The following is a 19,418-nucleotide window of genomic DNA, read 5'->3' on the forward strand; positions in this document are numbered from 1 at the left end:
GACTTTATAAATAAAGAAACATTTGTTTTTGAAGTAGATTGTAAGCTGTTGTTTCATATTATGCTCTATCGTTTCTTTCATTGTGTCGCAAATCGCACTCTTTACGGCAATATTTTTTGTCATCAAATGTATCAAAATAAAATACAAAATGCTGATTTGAGAAAATGTATTTAATTTAAATACAAGGGATTTGTAATTTGGAAATAAAAAAATGCATACAGAATTATCTGTAACACCATTTTAGGCATTTAGATGTCTTTTTCAGGAGCAATTTACAATAAGTATAACCATAGAGTAAGCTAATTTCCTAGATCTCTGACTTTACAAGCAGTCATTTGAAAAAGTGCAACACATCTAGTATAAGAGATTAACCGCTATACGTAAAAACGCCTGAATTTAGCTGTTAGAAATTAAGTTTATCCTTGGAAATAAAAGTAGCTAGCCTGATTTATCGCTCATGAAGGCTTCCATAAGACTAACCACAAGATGCCACTGTCCCAGGCTGTCTGAGCATGCCTGTGGCATTAGCTAGAATGCCACTAGCAGGCTAGCAAGTAAATTCACAAGTTTTAGAGCACAGCTATTTGCTAACTGCTCTATTCCTCTGTCCTATAATGACATTCAGTGCGCAATGTCTGATAGTATATTTTTCTGCATACTTTTCCTTAAGGCAGTGGTGCTGAACTCCAAATCTCAGGGCCCACTGTCATGCACTGATCATTAGCACAGTTAATAGAGCTAATCAAGGACTTGGTGATTAATTGATTAGTCGAATCAGGTGTGTCAGTCCTGAGCTCAGTAGAGTTAAAACAAAGGACTGGAGTTGAGAACCACTGCCTCAAGGCAATTTGCACCGAGCACCAAAGCAGCTTCCTTCCTTGGGTTAGTGGTCATGAAGAAAACAAACAGTGTCACAGCCTGCACCTCCATTTTGTTTTGTTCCGTCTTTGTGCTCCTGTTCTGTCTGTCTCCACCCCTCACCTGTTCCCGTTTGTCCCAATTATTAACCTTGTTAATTTGTACCAATCATGTTTTGCCCTGTTTAGTTCTCCCTCTATTTAAGCCCTAGTGTTTGCCTTGTCCTTTGTCTATTGTTGTTTGTGTTTTGAGCACACTGTTATGCTGCACCTTTTTGTTATCGGTTTTGTTCCAGTTTGCATGTGTATTTTGATCCTCATTTTGTAGGTAAAGTCCTCCGTTTTGTCACTTCCATCATCGTGTCTTGCACTTGGGTCCTGCTCCACACCACCAGTGTGACAAATGGTTCACAATGAGTGCACTGGACTCAACAGGATGTGTCACGTGATTTACTTGCATCTAGCCAAAGACTGTGATAGGCTATATTTAGTAGTTCTATAATTTGTAGTCCTATAGTAAGCCTGGTGATGAAAGTTCTTGTCTTACTGTGTCATGCCCTGTCCCTTTCTGTGCCTCTCTGTTCCCTTTTCATTTCATTAGTTCATTTTGTCCCCCTCTAGTGATGAGTCTGGTTTCTGTTTCCCTGTTCTTCTTGTTTCCCCCTCTTTTACTATGCTGAAAATGTCATTTGTCTTCAATAAAATGAATGAGTGACATACAATATTCAAGTATTTCACAATTATTTCAAAACTTAAGTAACTTTATTGATTTGTTTTTGCATGTTTGCAGGGGTAAGTAAAATAATATTAATAGGAACAATTTGAGACAGCTGTAATGACACACTGTCAAGCTTATGCAGCACAAGGTATTTAGAAATTTAAAATACACATTAAAATAAAAATGCAGTCTATGCCATTTTCACTTTTGCATTTTATTTCAAGTTTACACTCCAGATGAGTCTTGAGGCAAAATTATTGTCCTGTAGAAGCATGTCGCCAAACTTCAGCGACAAACTGGTTAACTGCTTTGAAATGTGATTGTTGGGGCCTCAGACCAAGAAAAGTTATGTCATGGACAAGTCATCATAACACAGTAATGCTTGTGGGAGAGCTGAGAGAGTTTATCAGTCAGAGGGTATATTTGACTTAACAGCTGAGTAAAATATGCTTTTCAATGCATCTCAGGACTACCTCTTCTTCTTTTGTACTTCAACATTGAAATATTCTCTGTTATAAGAGCAGCACCATTAATTAATCACATGTGTAGAATACAATAGAAATTGGAGAACAGTATAAGTTTTTGTGAATTTTATATACATGGGGGAGAAATCGCTGTTCTTGAATCTATGGTAGATTCCAAATATGTGATTTATAAATCATGTGTTGCTCTTATAATTTAGGCAATTCAACATTAAAAAACATATATGAAAAGTAAACTCAAAGCTACATATTATGTGATGAGCATTTACTATGCAGTTAAGTGCCAGACCAGTAATGCAGCTATGTAACAGCCTACTATGTTGTTTATGGAGGGTAGGAAAAACATTGTATATACCAGCAGGAAAAAAAGACTTCTTTGATGGTAATAATAAAGCTGATTAAAAAGAAAAATCATAACCCTAACTTTTCACAGATTTACAGCATATCCTAAGTCAAGAATTCTGACAGATTCACAATTACATTCATTTTATCTGACTCATAGGCAAATGCAATTACTGCATGTTTGCCAACAAGAGGTTACAGGGGTTCTTAGAAAGCAAATGCATAAAAATAGATGAGGCTGTTACCTGGTATAAAATCAATGTTTAAGCAGTTTTACAAAGAAAATTCCACAGTGGAAAAATATGTATCCAAAAAAAGAAAAAAATCCATTTTCTGACAAACACATTCTTCCCTGTTTGTGTAAAAATGTTTCAACAACTGCACCACCTTAAATCATTACTTATATTTAATACACCACCAAAAAACTCTACTGCGCACTTTAGTCAATTTGAGACCATATATAAGTGGGTTGAGAAGAGGAGGTATGACTAAAAACTCTATTGCAAGTGTATTTTTCAAATCCTGTGATATGTCCTTTGAGCCATATCTGGAATACATTAAATCAAAAAGCAGAGCAATAGTTACGTTCATTAATGCAGCCAGATGAGGCAGACATGTCTGCATAAATTTGCTTCTATTTTCTTTGGAATTCACGCATGTCTTGATAAGTTTAAAATAAGTACACACAATATAAATCATGTGTCCAAAATAGATAACTATCACACAATATCCAAATATATTATTTGTTGTAACAGAAAAGCAAGACAGCTTAACAATAGCCCAGTTCTCACAGTACATTTTTTCGATGTGTGAGCCGCATAAAACTTGACGTAAACTTAAATAAAGAATCAGGGATTCAAAAACGATTGGAACAATCCAGCAATAGACAATCAGCCATGTAATAGTCTTCTTTGTCATAATAGAATGATACTCCAGTGGTCTGCATATGGCCACATACCTATCATATGCCATCACAGCCAAAATTGAATAATCACTTTTAACATAGGAGTAAATAATAAACACCTGAAGGTGACAAGCAACCCTTGAAATTACATGCAAGTCAGACAACAAATCATGTAAAAACTTAGGGTAAAATCCAGTTGTTCCGTAGAGTCCACTGAAGCACAAATTGCACAAAAATAAGTACATGGGTTCATGGAGATTTCTATCCCAAACAACAACAACAATTATTGCCAAATTTACAAGCAAAATCATCAAATAGCATAGGAGAGTTGGGATGAAAAGGATGTATTTATATTCTTTTTTTTCATTCAATCCAGATAGTGTGAATACTTCAGGGTTTGTCACATTTTCCATTTCTGCAGTATATTCAAATAGTAGATTCTTTCTTATTTGTTTCTTCGATTTTTTTGAACAAGGCAGTTCCTAATTCCAGCCGATTAGATGACACTAGAAATAGCACACAACTATAGAATCAGCCTACAGTCCTTAGCTCTTTAAATAATGAGTGATGCTAACTCAGGGAATAAGGTCTCTTCCCTGTTCAGTTACCTTTCATAAAAAAAAAAAAAATCTGTCGGGAAATAGAGCAACTATATGCAACAATGATTTGTTGTTTGTATTTCTCAGCAATCCAACATATAATTGTGACAGTACATCACACGCTGATGCTCTCAGGTTTATTTGGGTAAAGAGAGAAGGGTACATTATAATTATATTCTAAAATTCTTTTGAGCAAAAGATCAAAGAAGACTGATATTTTAAGATGAGCCGGAGTGTAGGCTAACAGAAAAATGTTCATGGCGACACTCAACAAATAACATATGAGTGACAAACTGTCCAGTGTCTGACTTCGCTGCAGCAAAAAATGTAAAAGAATTAAACAAATTTAGACCAGTTTAAACTTATAGTTACTCATAATGTCTAACCTAATCTGACTAAAATTGTCTATTCATGACATCTGCTATAGCAGCAATTGCTTATTTATCTTTTTATTGTTATAAGTATATACTTATTTGACATGAAAACTTTAGATTTTCATAACGGGAATGGCTTGCCACAGAAGAGCCCAAATCACCCAGTAACATACATGTGATAGATTCCACTGGCCGGGACTGACAGCAGAGGTCAAGATCTTCTGTAAGCACTGTTCCACATGTCTGTGGCAGCTCTACAACTGCCAACTCCCAGCCCCTTGATTACACATCTTGTCATTGAGGTAGCCTCTTAATGCATTGACCTGGTGTGGCCACTGATAAAGTTGGCCAGTGTTCATGAATACATCCTCATTCTGGGTTATGCCCCCCCCCGGTACACAGAGGCCGTTCTGAAAGGTCACACCCAAAGCCATCGTCTGTGAGTTGTTCCTACTTTATCAGCTTTGGGATCCCCAAGGACATCCTGACCAAGAGGGGGACACCATTTGTCTCTCTTCAGATGGCAGACATTTTTAGGCTTGTGGGCTTTCTGATTCTCCTAGTCCTCCTGGTCTTCCCGAATTCCTCCTTGGTCTCCTGTTCCCCAAGAACCTGTGAGCCTGTCAGAGGTGGGACCTGCCATGCCTCTGTCCTCACTTCCCCTCTTATGTTGATTGTATAAGGTTATGGTTTCTTTGGTTTAATTAGTCAGTCAGACACTTTCATTCAGACTGCATCCTGCAGCGAGCAAGGTAGACGCTATCGTGGACGCACCAGCTCCATAGAATGTTTCTGAGTTGAGATCCTTTTTAGGACTGCTCAACTACGATGGGAAGCTTGTGGCAGACCTGTCCACATTACTGCACCCTCTTCACCAACTGCTACAAGCCGACTCACAAAGGAAGTAGTCTCCACAATGTGAAGTTGAGTTCATGAGCTGTAAGCAACATCTCCTAGATGGCAAGTGCCTCGCACACTATGATTCAGAGAAGCCCCTAAGATTTGCTTGTGACACTAGTCCGTATGGTGATGGAGCAGTTATTTCTCATGTGTTACCCTCCGGTGAAGAACATCCAATCGCCTTTGCATCAAGGATTCTTTCATCAATTGAGCGGAATTATGCTCAAATTGAAAAAGAAGCCCTTAACTTAGTTTCCGGTGTTAAGAATTTCCATAAATATCTGTACTGGAGAAAGTTTGAGTTCTTGACAGACCACAAACCCCTTCTGACAATCCTTGGTCTCAAATCTGCAGTTCCAACTCTGGCTGCACTTTGCAAACAATGCTGTGCTCTGGTCTTGTTGGCGTATAATTATGACATCCAGTACAGACGGTCCAGTGACCATGCCAATGCAGATGCATTGTCACATCTCCCTTGCAAACGTGACACCGAAAGTGAAGAGGAGGGAGGAGTATTTCGGGTGTCACATGTTGATGAGCAAAAGACATGACCCATATCTGCAAAAGACAATTGCAGAATAGACGAGACATGACCCAGTCCTTTCAAAAGCCCTTGATCTGTCATTGTCAGGATGGCCAAAGTTTGTGCCAAACCCAGATCTTAGACAGTTCTGTGTGAGGAAGGACCAGTAGTCCACAGATCAGGGATGCATTCTGTAGAGATCAAGGGTCATCATACCACAGAAGTTCAGACAGAGGCTACTATCAGATTTACATGACAGACATTCTGGAATAATGCAGATGAAGGCATGAGCCTGAATTTTCCTGTGGTGGCCTGGACTAGATCAGGGGGTACAAAACTTTGTAGGTCAGTGTGTAGTATGCGAAACCACACTGAACAGGCCTGCAACAGCAGCTCTCCATCCTTGGTCATGGGCTATAGCACCATGGGAAAAAATATTGATTTCACAAAAATAAATAAGCAACACTACCTGCTGTAGTAGATGGAAGCCCTGCCTACCCAGAAGACGATGGCTGAGAAGACTGCACAAGAAACCTTTTTGCGGCAGATGGCCTACCAAAGGTGCTGGCCCTCCATTTACATCAACAGAGTTTGAGCAGTTTCTCCAGAATGACGGAGTCTGCCATGTTCTGTCACGACCTTACCACTGTTGGGTTGCTTGGTTGCAGTAAGCATGCGAAGTACGCTGGACGGTGAATGGTTACGAACTTTATTCGCTGGTAGCAGGCAAGGTATCAATCATACGTACAACAGGTTATCTACTCAGTCACACTCTTATTCTACTCACATACTCTAACATACTGCACTTTGTCCAATACGCCATCCAGGGGTGAGGAGGAGAGCAGCATCAAATGCAATAGAACACAGCCAATACACAGCACAATGTATTAGGACACAACACACTCTGTATCCAGTGGAGCAGTGGAGTGAGCTGTGCAGTCATTCAAGAAAGCTTGGACTTGACTGGAGGCTCAGTCTGTCACCCCATCAGCGGCTGGCTCAGTTCCTGTTCACATACAGAAACACTCTACATACAGTCACTGAATGCACTCCAGTTGAACTGTTTATAAAGAGACAACCACACACTTGCCTCTCATTATCGAAAGCTGATATGTCTGCAGTGGTGGTCAAGCATCAGCTACAGCAGAAGAAGGTTCATGACAAGTGAGCAAAGCCACTCCGAACATTCAGTCTGGGAAAGCGAGTGTTAGTTCGAGATTTCAAACATGCGAAGAAGCTGTGGATTCCCCGGACAATTCTGCAATGCAGGGGACCATTAACCTATGAGGTACGAGTTGGTCATCGTCAAGTTAAAGCGCATGTGGATCACTTGCTACCATCTAAAGCTTCAGGACAATCAAGCAGAGGGGATGTCAGTGATTTCCTGGACTACTCAACAGGATGTGAAGTACAAACAAGAAGCACAGCCCAAGAGGATGTTCCGGTTGGTGCATCTCAAGGTATTCTAAAAGAACGTCGCTCTTTGGAAGGTAGTGGACAGCACCAAAAAGACTTAATCTCTAAGTGTTCATGTAGAGATAATCAGGAGTGAATCCAGTATTCACGTTTAGTGTGCTTAGTGTTGTGTGAGTGACAAGTTTGTTAGTATAACTCAATCACTGCATATGGAGTTTAACAAATATGGTTACAACCAGAGGTGTACTGGGATGGAAATTCAGCCCTGGGCTTGCCTGCTGGGACCGACCTGGGTGTGGGGGTGGGGGGAGGTGTGGTTAGTGGTCGTTTTGGTGGGAAAATTTGGTCGGTGAGGGTTGATTACATATGTACAGTATATACGTTAGTCAGTTATGGTGGGGTTTAATGTAATTACATATGTATTTATTGCAACCCTAGTCTACACAAAAAATATGCAAATGTTTATCACATTTTGTGTTATGTTTTAAGGTGTTTCAAAGTGAGAATTGATTACATATGTACAGTGTATACAACATCTTACCGCTTCAGTCTGCTCCTCGAAAATAGCGCTGCCGGCTACATGAGGATGCTGATGCCCAAACATTTTTTCAGTTTTTTTTTTTTTTTAACATTTGGAAGCCTGTACCTGCTTCCTTTTTTCTCTAATTTTTTCTGACCCTCCTTTACTTTTTGACATTTTTTTGTCCATGGCTTTCATTGGCCATCTCACTGCTGTGCGCTTCTTTTGCACTACTCTAGAATGTTAACGTACATTAACTAACTTGGCTGTGATTAGCCAGTGAGCCCAGTCCCGGGAACATGCACGTCTCTGAGTACAATCATTCCTACAAAAATATTACAACAAGAAAAACAGTATGTAGTACATTTGTCACACAGTTGAATTATATTCAGGAACACAAATTTGCGTTTGTTTTGCATTTGCCTGTTTACAGCTCGTGGGTGCTGGTTCAGCATTCGGTCAGTCAATGGTGGTAGAGGTAGTCAAGCGACATCTTGATCAAAATGGATTCTTTCTTTGATAGTCCTTGCTGGCAGTCGGTTCCCATCGTTGTCTTGGGCCAATGAGTGAAGATTCCATTGAGTCTGGATGCTGACCTTTTGTTCGCTGAAGAGCTGTCAGGCACTCGCAAAATTTCTTGCATGTGGCGAGTAGCAGCATTCTAGGTGGGTTAATGCCTTTGTATATTACAGCTTGCACAAGCAAACCTCTTGGGTCAGCTGACATTTCAGTATCAAGTTGCCAGACAGTTAGAATGAGTGATGGAGGACATTTACAAAAACATTTTTATTCCCCTTTTTATTTTCATGTCTAGCCCTTTAAGGCTCATTTCCCCAAGTTCATGTTTGAGGGCATGCCTAAGCCTCAGCCAATGATAAGCTTGTGAGGGAGAGCATGCAGGATGGAGAGAGAGAGAGTGAAAGAGAAGAGATGGCAGTGTGTCGGTGTGGCTGTGCATGGAGCCTCTGCAGCCTTGCTGTAAGATATCTTCAGTCTGCCAGTTGAGCACACAGTCAGTTTTGTTGTTTTCAGTCGCAGTCGTTGCGCCCCAAAGTGCCGGTAAATGCGGTCTATTCTCATCTGTGAGAAGAAGAGAAGGAACCACTTTCAGAAGAGGACCGGGCCAGCTAGTTGCTGTCTGCTGTGGCGAAGCTGCTTTGCTAGTGAAGGAGTGATTTTGTTTGGTTTATACTCGTTTAGACGAGGCAAACGCCTCCTAGACAGAGAGATGCGAGCAGCTTAAGTCGGTTTGTGCTTGCTTTTTCGGTTGCTTGTTTTTTCCTATTTCATTTTATTCAGCAAGTGAATGGCTGGGACTAGAACAGTGACAGTGTGCACGGTGGAGCCTTTGATGTGCCCGATTTCCCGCTCTCCCCCTGCACCCACGCTGACTGCAGATACAGCTCTACCTCATGCAGACTGTGAGTAGCACAGTGTCCCGCTTTCTCCCTGCATCCACTTTAACTGAAGCTACAGACATTCTTCAGCGCAGACTGTGAGTAGCCTATTGTTTTCCTGCCATTCGAGACTCTCTATCACAAACACTAGGTTAAGAAAGAAGAGTGCAACAGACAATAATATCATTGTGAACTGTATACTGCACTCGTGGATCCACGCACGGGCATTTCACCTGACTCTGCTCGGGAGATACAGCCTTACCTAGCGGTTGTCTGACCCGCGGTATAATACTTGTGATACACATTGGTCTCATATGCACTGCTGCTACATGATAACGGTGGTGTTCTTTTTCACTCGTTACCAGGACAGCTGTTAAGTAATTGCTGTCACTTTTAGTTGTAGTGTACTGTACTGATTGTCTTTACTGATGTTCTCTCACTAATTCTCTGTGTTGTCTTTGTTGAATTTGTTTTTTATTTGGGGTTTGCAGTCACCATGGTTAAAGAACAGTTACAAGGTATGCATTTAAGACTGTTAAGTGATATTGCAATAGAATTGGGGAATTATTTGTGAGTTTTTATTTGGGGTTTGTAGTTCCCATTTTTATGGTACCATTCAAAGGTTTGTATTACACTGGTATTGTAATAGAGTTAATGGATTTATTTTTATCTCACCGGTGAGAGTTAGGCTTAGAGGGGTAAGTGTAATTTTTTTTTACGTTAATTTAAATTGAAATGGTCCGCTTGGCAATGTTTAAAAATTTACTCCGTTCAGCTAAAAGAATAACCCCCTTCATTGGTTTTTCTTTCAACTTGGGGCCATTCATTGACGACTTTATCGAAGTGATTCTCCAGAGTAAGGGCAAGTTATACCTGCTACTGCAGGTATAAGGAAAGTGGCTAGGTGTTATTACATATAAGCACAGTTACGGACATACTAGGCCACACCTCACTTCAGGTAAGCCCCGTGACATTGAAAATTCTGGAAGCCCTCTTCTTCCTACCCATAATACAGTGTAGGTCTGAGTTGAATTGTGCAGGGAGTGCAGGACCAGATCCTTGGTTTTCCTGCCGTCTGGAGATAGTAGCAGTGTTCCCCTACTACACAGGTACAGCTCCACCTGTCACAATGGCATTAAGAATGAGGGTGCTCTAATGAGGTGTAACTGTACTACTTTGTGGTTAGAAGGAAAACACTTAAAACATCATTTTGTACTTACATAACAAAATAGGTTACGTAATACATACCATTTTGGACAATGCTTAAACGGAGCAGCTGTGAAGAGGTGGAAAAGTACTTTACAGCTGGACAGCTAATATGCCTGTGTCAAGATACTTCAGGTGTATATGACCTCTGTTATACTCAAAATTTAAATGGAATACAAACAGAAAGATGTATCCTTTGAATATGTGTGTTAGATAGAAGGCTGAACATAACCTATAATGGATTGACAGAAAAAAAAAATAAAATAAAAACAGAACACTGCTTAGTCCTATAGAATATTGTTGCATCTAACTGAGTGGTTGTCTATGTTTTTGATTTTCTTTGATTAGTTCAAGGTTTAAAGAAAAAAATAAATAAATGTAGTTAATAGTGCAGGTTTACTCCACTCACGTTTCGGTGTATACCTTGTTTTTTGGGCCAAAGTTTGTGTCAGGCTGGTGGTGCAGGACCCATGCGCACGACACTAAGATTGCAGTGACAAAAGGAGGACTTTACTTACAAACTGAGGATCAAAATACAAGTGCCAACTGGAACAAAACCGATAACAAAAGGTGCAGTGAAACAGTGTGTTCAAAACACAAACAACAATAGACAAAGGACAAGGCAAACACAAGGGCTTAAATACAGAAGGAAAACTAAACAGGGCAAACATGATTGGAACAAATTAACGAGGTTAATAAATGAGACAAACAGGAACAGGTGAGGGGCGGAGACAGACACAGAACAGGAGCACAAAGACATATCAAACTAAAAGTCCAAAATGAGGTGCAGGCTGTGACAGTTTGACTTGAAAGGAAAGTGAACAAACACATGACTGAAGACTTTATTTCCTTTGTAAATATATACACATTTAATGCAAAACCAACAAATTTAATATAAACTGAAACAAACACTCTTTCGTTCAGCCATTCAATGTCCAGCATTGCAAATCTACTGATCACTGGTCTGATCACACAAATCATTGAATTATCTGTTGCATGTGTTTCTTTTCCTTTTCTTCCAGCCTGTACCTGGAATTTGTTAATTAACTCTTGATTTTAATTTGTATAAATACCCCTTCCTTTTCGGTTCTACTTCGCAAAATCTCGCCTTTGTTAGGATTAAACCCTGTCACTCTTGGTAATTAATGATTCTGTCAAAAGCTGTAAGCCTAGTTACCCGTCTCTACCACTTTACCACGGTGCATCCTCACTCCGTGTATGTCATACACAAAAAGACAGTTATGTACAGAAGGTGATCTGGAGGGAGATGAGGGGGGATGCAATCTCCCTTGTTAGAAAAATGACCAAAAGGCATCCCCCCTTGTTAAACTGCCATTATCCTATATACTCTATAGAATAGTGTCAGTGATCGTTGGGCAGTCCTCCCTGTTAAAAAATAACAAATCACCTGCTGGTTATATAGGAAAAGAGCGTATGCCTTGCCTCTGTGTTCTGCATGTTATTGTCTTCTGTCTTGTCCGTTGTCTGTCGGAATTTGATTTTAATTTTAAGCCTTCACTCTTTTTAACTTTAACGGTATAGAAATAAAAAAATTATCTTAAGATTTGAACCCAGAATGACCTTGCTCTACACTAGTAACTGGAGCACAGATTCAAGTCTCAGGTCTGGCACCTATGTGTCCAGTTGCCGGAGAACCGGAGACCTGGACTGTTGGAGACCTGGAGTTCTGGAGCTGTGTCCACGCCTGTCTGCATCCTGAAAACTGGTGCTGAACTCACAAGCATAGCATTGCTTCCATAAATTTGAACTGTCTTAATGTTACATTATAACTTACATCATGCCATTGTCACACACTGGGAAAAGTATCCATGCATTTTTTTTCTTTTCCTTTCTTTCATTTTTAATTTTTTTCCTATGCTGAAAACTTATAAAACCCTCAAAGAATTTCAGAGAGCCTAGCTAATGAGCGATGCATGAGTTGGTTAAGCGAGAGTATTCCACTTTTACGTAAAACCCATAATTCTGTATTTGGTAACTGGATGTTCATTACTATTTATGAGAGTGCTTATCCTCATTTCACACCTTATTATGTAAAGTGGTATTTATACAAATTAAGTGATACAGTTTTAAAAGAAAGATCTTTCTATATCAACTCAGCTTTTTATTTTTGAAGTGAATACATGTTTAAACAGTGGCAGTAAATTCATGGACAACAGAAAAAGTGATGCCTTGCTTTTAACATTGAAAAATATTGAAACTGGCTTGTGATTAATGAATTTTATCACAACAGACAATGACAAAATGAGGATGCAGGGTCAGTGTTAATTCTGATGTATTTTAATTTTATGTAACCTGTAACACTGTTTGTGGACACCACTGACGACACTTGGTGAATGTGGCAGAGTTGTGACTTAAGCTATGAATCACTGTTTTGGAGTACATTGCCATATAACGGTGCCTTTGCTGCATGCTCCCTTTGGAAATGTATGTGCTTTTTGCAGTCTGATTAAATTTGAGTTTATATGTGCAGAATAGTTTGCCATTAAAAGTGAAAAGCCACATTCGTTATTCCTATAAATGATGTATATGCTTTAACGCCACTTTTTGAACAGACAATTTATCTCTCTACGGATATCAGGACATTTAAATCCATAAATAAGAGGATTTAAAACTGGGGGTATAATGAGAAATTCCAAGGACAAAATGACTGTCACAACCACAGGGAGTTCACCAGGCTCATATCGACTTGTAATCATCTCACAGAAAACTGTTGTTGAGTAATTAACAAATGTAACTATATGAGGCAGACAAGTATGAAAAGCTTTGGCTTTAAATTCGGATGAGCGTCTTTGACAAATAATTAGAATTCTAATATAAGAATACAAAATGAATCCCATAGGCAGGAAAACTGTGATTACTGAAACAAAAAGGCCTATAATGTTGTTAGCTGTAGTGTCCTCACAAGACAGTCTATTTATTGACCAGCCACTGCAATACAGTTTGGTTAATTCATTACCACACAATATTTGTCTTGCAGACATAAAAACAGCAAAACCAATGGAAAACACTGGAAACAACAATGCAGCAGTTATCAGACTGACAAGAACCTTAGCAGTCATGATGCTGTGATATTGTAAGGGCTTACATATGGCTACATATCTGTCATATGCCATTAAAGTTAGAATAGTAAATTCATATGATGCATAAGTGTAAACAACAAAAGTTTGAATATAGCAGGCCGGTGGAGATATAGTGTGCACATCAGAGAGAAAATCAGTTAATAGTCTTGGAAAGAGGCCAGCAGTGCCATACAGAGAGTTGAATGATAAACAAGAAATGAGCAAGTACATGGGCTGATGCAGTACTTTTACCCTTAATATTACAAGAGGAATAATCACATTAAAAGATATAATAGCACAATACAAAGTAAGTCCTACTGTGAAATATATATATCTGTTGTGGCCTTGATTTTGATACACGACGAAGTACAAAGAAGTTGGAAAAGAAGCATTTTCCATTGTTTTTTTAATTGTTTCATAACAATGTTGCCCTAAAAGTGAAACAGAACACAATATCTATTTCTTGTTGTATTTCTTATGATAACAAGGAGGGATATCCATTCTCTACAATACTATACTACTATAAAAGAGCTTAATAAATGTGATCCATCAAATAAAGCAGTGATTACATCCACTAAATACTGCTTTTGCTGCTTTGTCAACTTGTTTTTATCTAACACCTCAGTTAGTTATAAAAAACTAACAACATTGCCAGCAGCAGCAACAACAACAACAACAATAATAATAACAACGGAAACATCAAAGACAACAAGATGAAAAAGAAGAAGAAGAAGAAGCAAAAAATATATTTTTAGGAATGAAGGAATCTAATCTTTTGAATTATTCATTAAACATATCAAGTTATGGTTAACTTGCAGTTTAACCTTGAAATGTTCAAAATAATTGAACATTGACCACATGAGTAAACATAATTCATATTCATGGCAAGAGAGACTGCATAACCATACTTACATTTTTCTGAAGTCCAAGTAAAAAAAAGATACAGAGTGAGCTCTTTTTTGTGTTGCTTTATATGTGTTTCTTTTATATCATGTGATTTCTCCTTTGAGTCTTGATGTGAGCACAGATCTGAGTAATGAGGGTCAAAGACGTCACTAATTTAATTAACTGATTTATTGGTGTTTGAGTGGAATCAAAAAATCACTGGCAGAATGGCTGGTATTACCATAGCTATTGTTCAAAAATCATTACGAATCTACATTGTGCATACTTTCATCAACTTACTGTCCAAATCCAAATCATGATGTGAAACTGACACTGTCCTCAAGAAAGTAACCTCTGAAAATATTCACACACAATCATGAAAAAAATAGCTTGAAAATATATGTGACTGTAGAAGAACATATTAAAAGAAAATGATGGAGGAAACAACTGGCAAATAAACAAAAACAACAGAAAAAATAAATAAACTGTCTGTCACAACAAATTTCCAGTTCCCTTTCCTCTGGCCAATCTGACCTCAGTTCAACAACACAGCAACCTCAATATCTTATCATCATGTTCATCTGTTACCTGTTCATTGTCTCATTAAGTCACTTGTGAAAAAATACATTGGTTTCAGTCAATTCCCTGTAAATTCTCTCACTTACAATAGTGTCCTGAGCTGCGTTGCTCTTGTTCAGTCCTGTTTCCCATTAACCTGCTTGTTTCCTGTTAGCATCCCTGTTCTGATCTGGTTCTCTGTTCTTGTTTATTGAACATAGCCTGTTTTCTGATATCTAACTCTATGTTTTGTGCATAGAAGCTTTTTTTTGCCATGTACCAAACTCCTGCCATTTCTGACTTTGCATATGGATTACAATTCGGATCAAAAATTTTCCTGCACTTACATTCAGTCTCCCTAAATTCATGGGAGAAGACTTCACCACCAATATCTGGATGCAGTTGGCAATGAAGAAGTTAATGGGTAAATGGCAACAGCTTACCTCTCCCAAAGAGTGTGTCAAATTTCATGTAACACCTTCTAAGTGCAGGGACTTCCTTCTCCACTCTTCATGATGTGCATCTCTGAAGTAAGGCACCTCCATTGCATATCACCAAAATAGTGTTTGTTGTTAAATGGCTTAGTGGAAATGCAGTGGATCAGGCTGTTAAACATTGGGAGAGACGCCAACAGGAGATCGAGACATTTTCACAGTTCCTTTTCTTATAATAATAATCTCACTCATTCATTATCTAAGCCGCTTATCCCGATTAGGGTCACGGGGGGTGCTGGAACCCATCCCAGCGCCCATAGGGCGAAAGGCAGGGAAACACTCTGGACAGGTCACCAGTCCATCGCAGGGCAGACACACAGACAAACACACTCACACACACATTCATACCTAGGGGCAATTTAGTGTCTCCAGTTCACCTAACCTGCATGTCTTTGGACTGTGGGAGGAAACCCACGCAGACACAGGGAGAACATATAAACTCCACACAGAAAGGACCCTGGCCGCCCAGCCGGGAATCAAACCCGAGACCTTCTTGCTATGAGGCGACAGCGCTACCCACTGCGCCATGTGCCACCCTATAATAATCATCATCATCATAATAATAATAATAATAATAATAATTTTATTTAGAGACCAATGTCACTATTTATAGTCTCAAAGGGCTTTACATGTCTTTAACAAAGTCAAATCAAAATTATATTATGCATAAGTTCGAGAAAATAGATAAGTCTTTAGTCTGGTTTTAAAGGTATGGAGAGAGTTATCTGTCTTTGGCCCTGTTCACCCCTGGCATTTGCATGCGTCTTGGGTGGACAGTCCTAAGTACAGGTGTGAATGTACCCAAGACACCTTGAAGACGCATTGACACCTGATTGCTCAGACCACATTCGCAGGTGGTCTGGGTCGCATATGACCACATTCTTTTAGCAGTGTGTACGTGAATGTGTCCTGGGTAACACTGAAGAACTGCCTACTCAACTGATGTCCTCTGTGTAAGTGGAAGTATGCACCCATTTGTGAATTTTCGAAAAGCCCATAGAGATATACACTACCTTTAGCTTTGATTACGGCGTGCATTCGCCGTGGCATTGTTTCGACAACCTTATGCAACATCACAACATTTATTTCCATCCAGAGTTGCATTAATTTTTGGCCAAGATCTTGTTGACAACAAGAGAGTATAACCACTCCGTAAAGTCTTCTCCAGCACATCCCAAAGACATTCAAAGGGGTTAAAATCAGGAATCTGTGGTGGCCAATTCATGTGTGAAAATGATTCCTCATGCTCCCTGAACCACTCTTTCACAATTTGAGCTCAATGAATCTTGACATTGTCGTCCAGGAATATGCCCGGGCCATCAGGGAAGAAAAAATTCCATTCATGGGATAACCTGGTCATTCAGTACATCCGGGTACTCAGCTGACTTCACTTTACTGCCACATAACTTTACTCAGCCTACACCTGCCCAGCTGAAGCAACCCCAGATCGTAACATTGCCTCCAGAGGCTCCAAATCCAAATGGCGACATTTTCCTTAGCCAGACAGTGTATTACGAGTGCATCAAACATCTTGGGTTATTTGGTTTGCCTGGAACATGCCATGGAGTAGACCCAGTCTGTATTATTTTGATTCCTCCTTCTCCGTCTTTTAATTTCTGGCAGACTAGTCAGGGGGAGGGCACTGTTGCCTCCCGCCGGTTAAAAAACAACAATGCATTTGATCTTCGCAAACGGAAATAATATACGTTTATTTGCATGTAATCCAGGGAAATGAGATCCGATCACAAATGGTCACTCGAGACGCATGTGGAAACGCATTCTAATGCCAAGTGTGAACTGACATACTTAGAGCTGTCCACTTGTGATGGGATCACCCAAGGTGCCTGTTAATGCCAGGTGTGAACAGGGCCTTTGACTCAAGTCTTCATCAGCTTGTTCAGTGAGGTCAAAACACTGCATCAGACATCCATATTAAAGTCCCAGTTCCTGCCAGTCCTCTGCAGCTCCCCTCAAAATGCCTCTGGGACATGAAGTTCCAAATTTTATTCCTGCAATCTCAAACATCCCTATATTTGTTTCTGCTGTTTCTAAGGTCCCTCTGTCTGTTCCTGTCACCTCCAAGGTCCCTGTGTTAGTTCTTGCTTCAGTCCCTGCAGCTTCAGCCAAAGTTCCTGCTGCTACTCTTGCAGCCCCATCCAATGGGTCCAGGGAAGCAATCTTACCCTGCATCCAAGAGGCCAGTTTCAAATCCTGACTTGACATCACTGAAGTTGTAGAAGATGCCTGCTACAGCCTCACTGGCAACCAACTTGAAGACACTCCACTACAACATAGCACCAGCTGCTGAGGCCCCAGTTCCAGCTCCCATCCCTGTCAAATTTTAGGACCCAGCTCCAGTCTCTGTTCCCTCAGCATCAACTGAAGCACCAGTCCTTTGTCTGTCACTGTTGCTGAAGCTCTAGTTTTTTCAGTCCCGACAGCAGCAGGTGTAACTCCTGCCACTATACTTGCCAATGTCCCTGAGGCTTCAATCAAAGTCCCTGTTGTTACTCCCCAGACTCCAACTGCACAATCTATCACTGCAGACACTGTCACTGGAGCCTGAAGCAGCAGCAAATGATCCAGCAGGCCCAGAAACGCCGGCTGTTGAAGCTGCTGCCCCAGCAAAAGTATTAGAGCCTTTTCCTGGGTCAGCTATAAATGTCGCTCCTGATCCTTAGCCTACTCCGGAGACCTCCCCAGAGCCTGTCCAGGAGAATGCTCTAGAATCATGCACTCCTAAATCTGTACCTGAGCCTGCTCCTGTACCTTATTAATCAGTACTGACCAAAATCTCCAGTGCCAGTTTTCATGGTCTCTCTAGTAGTAGTTCCTGTGCAAGAGCAGCTGAAGTACCGGTTCTACCTGGGCAGCAACCAGTCCCAGGTCCCATCCTAGGGCTTACTTCTTATTCCTTGGCCTCCAGTCTTGTTACTGGCCTGTGGCCTGGGTAACCAATCTCACTGTCTAGGTTTCCAGTTGTTGCAGCTCAGTTGACAGGGTCATTTCCTGTTCTGCCTGGGTCTCCAACTCTCCCAGTCCTGTCAGTTGAGTAATCACCCGCTCATTCTTGGTCTTTGGACCTGTCACCCGGATTACCTACTGTCCTGCCTGCTTCCATTCCCTATTGGATGTACTCTGTGTGGTGGTCTCCAGTGCAGACAGAGTTCTCTTTGGCTCCACCCAAATCTCCAGGGTCTCCAGAATTCCCCCAAGGTCCTCAAGATTTGCATGGTACTCCGGATTCTCTGGGTTCTCCAGGTCATCTCAGGTCATCCAGTCCACCTAAGACCACCTAAGACTTCCTGAGTCGCCTAGTCCTCTGAAGTCAACCCAGTCTTTGGAGTCTCCTGGTTTACAACTAGCTCATTATCTCGTCATATACACCCATTCCCTGTTCATTGTTAAATTAAGTCACATGTATAAATATTACTTTGTTTCATCCAGCTCTCTGTGAAGTCTCTTATGCTGTTTTCTCAAATGAACTTCAGACAATGTCCAGAGAATCAGGTTCGGACGTTGTCCAGAGTTGCCCTTTCACACATGTAGCACACAATAGGAAATTGTCCATGTCAGATGCATTCTCGCCTACTGGAAATGCTCAGTTTGGTTTAGGCGAGGGGTGTGGCTTGGGTAGAGCGTGCAGGAGGCAGGACATGATGCAAAAAGGATGCTGCAGAAATGGCAGTGTTTTGTTTACAGTACATCGAAGATGGCGGACGAGGCTACCAACTTTTGTCTGACGGCTTTGCCGTCGGGCCTTACCGACAGAAGTTCCTGAATCTCTTTGTCTCTCCAGTTAGATATTTTTGTTGGAGTCTTCATGTAAATGACCCTTCTTCTTCACCCTCGGATGTTTGTATTCTTCCATTTTCTCACCAGTCGTAAGATAGAAATGGCATCAACACGCCCACTCGCTCGCTGTGAATTCTCCTAACAATGACCTGATCTATTCACACATGGACTCAGTCGGACACTACACGGACTTTGTACTAGGGAGCTGGCAGGGTAAAGTCAGTTTAATGTCTGGTCCAACTGATTGGGACATTTGTGTTTTCACATACAGCTCCTCCAGGCAATATCTAGATAAGACAGATATTAGATATATAATATCTAGATAAGAAGATCTAGAGACCATGTTTATGAATAATATTACCAAGGGG

The 19,418-nt window shown here is 40.5% G+C and overlaps 2 protein-coding genes across 2 annotated transcripts; both read right to left on the reverse strand.

Moving 5' to 3' along the window:
• Positions 1–2,795: 2,795 nt before the first annotated feature.
• Positions 2,796–3,716, reverse strand: LOC115814156 (olfactory receptor 1D2-like). The gene has a single exon (XM_030776882.1). It carries the CDS (start codon positions 3,714–3,716, stop codon positions 2,796–2,798), a length of 921 nt encoding a protein of 306 aa, XP_030632742.1.
• Positions 3,717–12,790: 9,074 nt separating this feature from the next.
• On the reverse strand, positions 12,791–13,717 carry LOC115814852 (olfactory receptor 10J4-like). The gene has a single exon (XM_030777816.1). The coding sequence runs from the start codon at positions 13,715–13,717 to the stop codon at positions 12,791–12,793; it is 927 nt and encodes a 308-aa protein (XP_030633676.1).
• Between the last annotated feature and the right edge of the window lie 5,701 nt (positions 13,718–19,418).

Source organism: Chanos chanos, chromosome 6 (assembly GCF_902362185.1).
Source record: "Chanos chanos chromosome 6, fChaCha1.1, whole genome shotgun sequence".
Classification (NCBI taxonomy): Eukaryota; Metazoa; Chordata; class Actinopteri; order Gonorynchiformes; family Chanidae; genus Chanos; species Chanos chanos.

Bases quoted from the DNA above. Each gene is read 5' to 3' on its own strand.
- LOC115814156 (XM_030776882.1), bottom strand. From the start codon at position 3,716: ATGGAAAATGTGACAAACCCTGAAGTATTCACACTATCTGGATTGAAT.
- LOC115814852 (XM_030777816.1), bottom strand. From the start codon at position 13,717: ATGGAAAATGCTTCTTTTCCAACTTCTTTGTACTTCGTCGTGTATCAA.